At 42.4% G+C, this 4,810-nt stretch overlaps 1 protein-coding gene across 1 annotated transcript; it reads right to left on the bottom strand.

The window, feature by feature from the left end:
* Positions 1–1,664: 1,664 nt before the first annotated feature.
* Positions 1,665–4,472, bottom strand: LOC100272939 (ku70-binding protein). The gene is made up of 5 exons (NM_001147391.1): positions 4,192–4,472; positions 3,933–4,048; positions 2,973–3,110; positions 2,785–2,868; positions 1,665–2,041 (listed from the first exon to the last, which is right to left on the bottom strand). Exons 1-5 carry the CDS (start codon positions 4,322–4,324, stop codon positions 1,907–1,909), a joined length of 606 nt encoding a protein of 201 aa, NP_001140863.1. The 5' UTR covers positions 4,325–4,472; the 3' UTR covers positions 1,665–1,906.
* Between the last annotated feature and the right edge of the window lie 338 nt (positions 4,473–4,810).

Here is a 4,810-nt window from a genome sequence, read left to right as displayed (position 1 = left end):
TATATATATATATATATATATATATATATATATATATATATATATATATATATATATATATATATATATATATATATATATATAGAACGGCAGCCCGCCTACTGCCACTTTAAAGTACCCTGATAGTTTGTGAAAGTAGATAGCCGGCCTGCTATAGTGATCTCGTCGTCGGGATGATCACACTTTAAACCTTTGCTGCTGCTCTTTTCTGTCGGAACAAACACACAAGCAAGCATGTACAATGTTCTTCTGGAGCCCGTCGAGATCAGCCTGCAGATGAATTAATGCGGCATTATCATTTTGTAGCTACTGACTAGTGTACATATGTTATATAGCTATCTTAGTGCCATGATGCTTTGTGAAAGTTGATTGGTGGTATCGCTAAAGATTTGTGGGGGTACACATAGAGACATGATACTGTCGCCACTTACCGTATCAGGATCTCCAGCTTCAGATACCATCTAGTTAGCTTGAGTAGCTAGCGCCACTGACTGAAGTATCCTGAAAATGATCCATTACCACCCCTACTGTCCAGGTGTTCTTAACAGACATCGGAGCTAGCTACTCCTATTTAACTAGAAGAGGCGTGCATGGTCCGAGTGATGAAGCTAGAAGTTCCAATGGCGCACTAGTGATGAAACCCCTGCCCCTCAAAACTTAAATGTCGAACCAAAACCTTAAAACCTAACCATAATCGTTTGGTGAATGACAATGGAACCTTGAAGAGGAGCAAGCGCCGAGTGGGAAGAAAAGGTGGGAAGTTGTAACCTGTAAGTAAAGGGAGGAGGAGGTGGTCAGAGCCTCAGAGGATGATACCTCCGGCCTAAACCTCCCAGAAAAGAATAGTAGGTTATCAAGCAGCATGAATCTAAATAGTTAATGATCAACCATTGTACTTTCTTAGGAAGGAGTTTCGAGGAACCTTTTCTTTCAAGCTCAAACTCAACTATTCCGACAGTTTATGATTTTTTCTATTGGAATTTATTCTAGTGAACCTATTAAATGTTCAAAAAGCATAGCATTCTCTTTGTTCTAAATTATAAAATAATTTTTTTGAGAGCCAAAACATCTTAAATTTGACCAAAACTATAGAGTGAATTACTATGATTTATGACATCAAATGGATATATTATGAAAATATAATTATTAAAGAATCGAATGACACTTATTTAGTATCATAAACATTATTTTTTATTATATAAATTTAACTAAACTTGAGATGCTTTAACTCTTTAAAAAATTAGAATAACTTAATAGTTTGGGACAAAATGGGTACAACTAAACTATACATTCCTTATCTCTTGCAACTATACATTCCTTATCTCTTGCGAATCAAGCTGGTCTAGAACAAAGATTTTTCAAAAGATGGTTCGAACTTCAAATTTCAAAATTGTCAACTTACTCTAAGAACCTTCGAAGTTGTTCTTCTACTCTGTTATTTTTTTCCCCTAAAACTAGTTATTTTCTTCCAAAAAGTAGTTATTTTTCTTCCAAAAAGTAGTTCCTGGCGTGTAATTTAACGCATCGAGATGGTTGGTTTGAGAACTTCAGCAGGCACTCGCGGAGTCGCGGTGATGCATTTCCACGTGTTGATGCTAGCAAACATAATGGCAGAACACACCAACATCAGCAGCAATTTCCTTCTAAGGAGTATGCACGCCACCAACAAACTTTACGTTTATAATTTATTAAACTTTGTCGGGATATCGTGTAAAAGAATTGAATTACACGAATTAAATCGTTAGTGTGTGCAGACTCATCGCGGGATGCAGCACGCCTTGGCTACAGCAGAAAATTTCTGTACTTTGCTGACACAGGTTGCTGAAATACAAGTTTCTGAAGGGGCTCAGAATATCAATGCAGGTGTGCACAAAATAGCTAATGTATCCCAGGTTCTGAAAATATTTCATGGGGCTCTATCAAATGGGCGTGTGTCATTGTAGCATATATCCCATACAGCATCAATTGCATCTTTTGCAGCACCCTCTGAGCAGTATGGGTTGTTTTTCACAGACATCAGAGCCCGCCTTTTGACACATTCCTTTCAGAAACAAAAAGAAATGACATAGTAGATGAAATTCAATTAGGCAAAAGTTGCAATTAGAGGATATCAGTTGAAACTAAAACCTGACCTCAGAGAGCCATCGGAAGCACAAGATGAAATTCAATTAGGCAAAAGATGCATTTTATGATTGGCAATAGTAACTGTGTATTTTATTTCTAACACATATAAATTGAATTTGATAGTTCATACTCCATTACAAATTTATATTCCATCTTGGATTTGTCCAAAGTCAAACTTCTCTAACTTTGACCATGCTTGTAGAAAATATATTGACATCTACAAGTACAAATAAGTTCTCTATCAAAATATATTGCATAAAGACAGGGGTGAAGCTACATGCACGAGAAAGGGTGCATATGCACCCACGGAAATTTGTAAAACCAGTGATTTAGAGCGAATTTTCACCATATATGCACCAGTTATAAATCGTTACTACGCACCCTCAAAGCATTTGCACCCTCTCCTCTGATTCACTCTAGCTTCGCTACTGCATAAAGAATTTATTGGAGCTCATACGATATTCTAGATGTTTGAATGATTTTCTATATATTTGTCAAAGTTAAAGAAGTTTGACTTAGAACAAAGCCAATATGAACTATAATTTGAAACGGAGGAAGCAAGTAGATATGCACAAACATTATGCATGTAGATAACAGAGAGAAAACAGCTAGGTATCAGAGGCACACGTGGTTTGTAGCTCAATATGAAAAGAGACTTACAGGCTCATGACCCTTTATCTTCATGAAACCACGCAACAATTCACGTTTGTAATGGCAATCACCACTAAGGTGATTGGCTCGAATCTAAGAATAGAATAGATGTAGTGGCGTTAAACCAAGCATAAGTTTCCATGCAACAATACATGACAATAAAGAGCTGTATTTGTAAAGGGAGAGAGCTTTCTTACCTCAGAGCAAGCATGGTGAGCACAATTCGTCCAGTTCAGATTTTTGGCAACACAGTCATCATAAGCATGTATCAGTTCATGAATCATGACCTGAGTTATCTCATCTTGACAGGTCATGTGATTGCAGCAAACTTGTATCTGGACACAACCATCGCAAAATTAAGCCTATTCTGCAATGTGCCATTAGTAATCGACTAGGAAAAATAGAGTAATACGTATCACAAATGAATCAAAGCATTAAAGAACCCAGTGTTTTTTTCTTCTTCTGACGAACACATAAGCACATAGTTACAATATTACTGAGAAAAAAAAAGAGTGCCATATCCAAGTGAACCATGAGATTTACTAATGTGTTGCAAGTAGAAGACCCATACATCTTACAGAAACTATATGCAAGTTTTCAGCAAATTAAGCAGCGTCCCAAGAACTAACAATAGCATAGGTTCTTTAGTCTCTAACTATATGCAATAAGTTGCCAATTGGTAATACAATGAACATAGATATCGAAGATGTACTGCATTTATAAAGGAACAGTCAATCAAGCTTGTAAGCGAGGCCAAGTGTCCAACAGACTCCATCACTAGCTCTTACGCCTTTTTTTTATATTTTTGAGATGAGATATCACACTTTTGGCATATCAGATTTTGAGATGGAAAATCGTGAGCAGTATGGTTGGCAATCCTGAGCTGAAGTAGCATGCAACAGTCATATGAAATGCAGCTAAAAGCACTGTCATATGCCAAAACGAAGACTATTTGTTCGTAGCACGTCCCACTAGAACGGATGTTGGTTGCACTCCTATTTCGTAGTCGTGAAGAGAAGATCCAAACAGATGAACAGCGGCAGCGCTGTTGGTCAACGCAAGCTTGTAGCCTTGTACTTATTATTACTACACCCTATCAAATAAGTGGCGACGATCCTTTCCGAAGCAGAAGACAAGGAAAGGAAGTGGAAGCATACCCCTTGCTGGCTAGCGTAGCCGCCGGCGGAGGAGCAGGTCGCCGCCCGGATGAGGCGCGGCCACACCAGGCACCCGGCACTCTCCATCCGCTCCCTCAGGAACCGCACCGTGGGATCTGCGCGGCGGATCGACAGGCGGGGTCAGCGCACGGAGGGTGACACGCGGTGGCCTCGAGAGTCGAGACCAAAGAGGAAAGGTAGAGAGGAAGAATCCGCCGCCGTGGTGGTGGTGGTGGTGCCGGCTGCGGGGCGCGCGTACGTTTGAGCGCGGAGCGGATGCCCTCGACGCATTCTTCGTGCGGCATGGCGGGGATCGAGGAGCGCTTCGGCGAGGGCTCGGAGGACTCGCGGACGCCAGCCTCGGCGCGACTGCCGCCGTTCCCCTCCGCCATTTCCGTCCCCGTGCCGTGCCCGTGCCCCTCTCCCCTACGCCGGCGGCGGCTGCGTCGAGGGGTTTAGGTTCAGCCGGCGGCGGCTGCGTCGCCTCGGTTGGGATGGGACTTGGGAGTTGGTTTGGGCCAGTCGGAAAGGTTGTTGGGCCGGAAACTTAACGGTATACTGCAATGGGCCTGCAAGTAGTAGATGATGTTTTTTATCCCGAGAGCAGCTAATCGAGAGCAGCAGCTTGCACTTGTTTAAGCTAAGCAACCGCACTGGGACTGGGACAAAACAAAAACCTCTCTGGTCTGTCGTCTCGGGCGGGGCGGGGCACACGCGTAGCAGAAGCAACTTTTTTTGTTTATCTGCGTCTTCTTCTGCCGCGCGCGGCGATCGATCCGGAACACACACCGGAACCGGACGGCATGGCACGCACGGTGGGGCGCATGCACGTGGCGCGCCAAACACGCGCGAATCCAGCCGGCCCTTCTCGTTGCTCA

Source organism: Zea mays, chromosome 2 (genome assembly GCF_902167145.1).
Source record: "Zea mays cultivar B73 chromosome 2, Zm-B73-REFERENCE-NAM-5.0, whole genome shotgun sequence".
Taxonomy (NCBI): Eukaryota; Viridiplantae; Streptophyta; class Magnoliopsida; order Poales; family Poaceae; genus Zea; species Zea mays.
Note: the sequence above shows the minus strand (reverse complement) of the source record. Positions and strands in the feature narration are given on the sequence as shown.

Bases quoted from the DNA above. Each gene is read 5' to 3' on its own strand.
- LOC100272939 (NM_001147391.1), bottom strand. From the start codon at position 4,324: ATGGCGGAGGGGAACGGCGGCAGTCGCGCCGAGGCTGGCGTCCGCGAG. The intron at 3,111-3,932 runs GTATGCTTCCAC...GGTTGTGTCCAG, and splicing joins GCTACGCTAGCCAGCAAGGG to ATACAAGTTTGCTGCAATCA. The intron at 2,042-2,784 runs GTAAGTCTCTTT...TGTTTCTGAAAG, and splicing joins AGATAAAGGGTCATGAGCCT to GAATGTGTCAAAAGGCGGGC.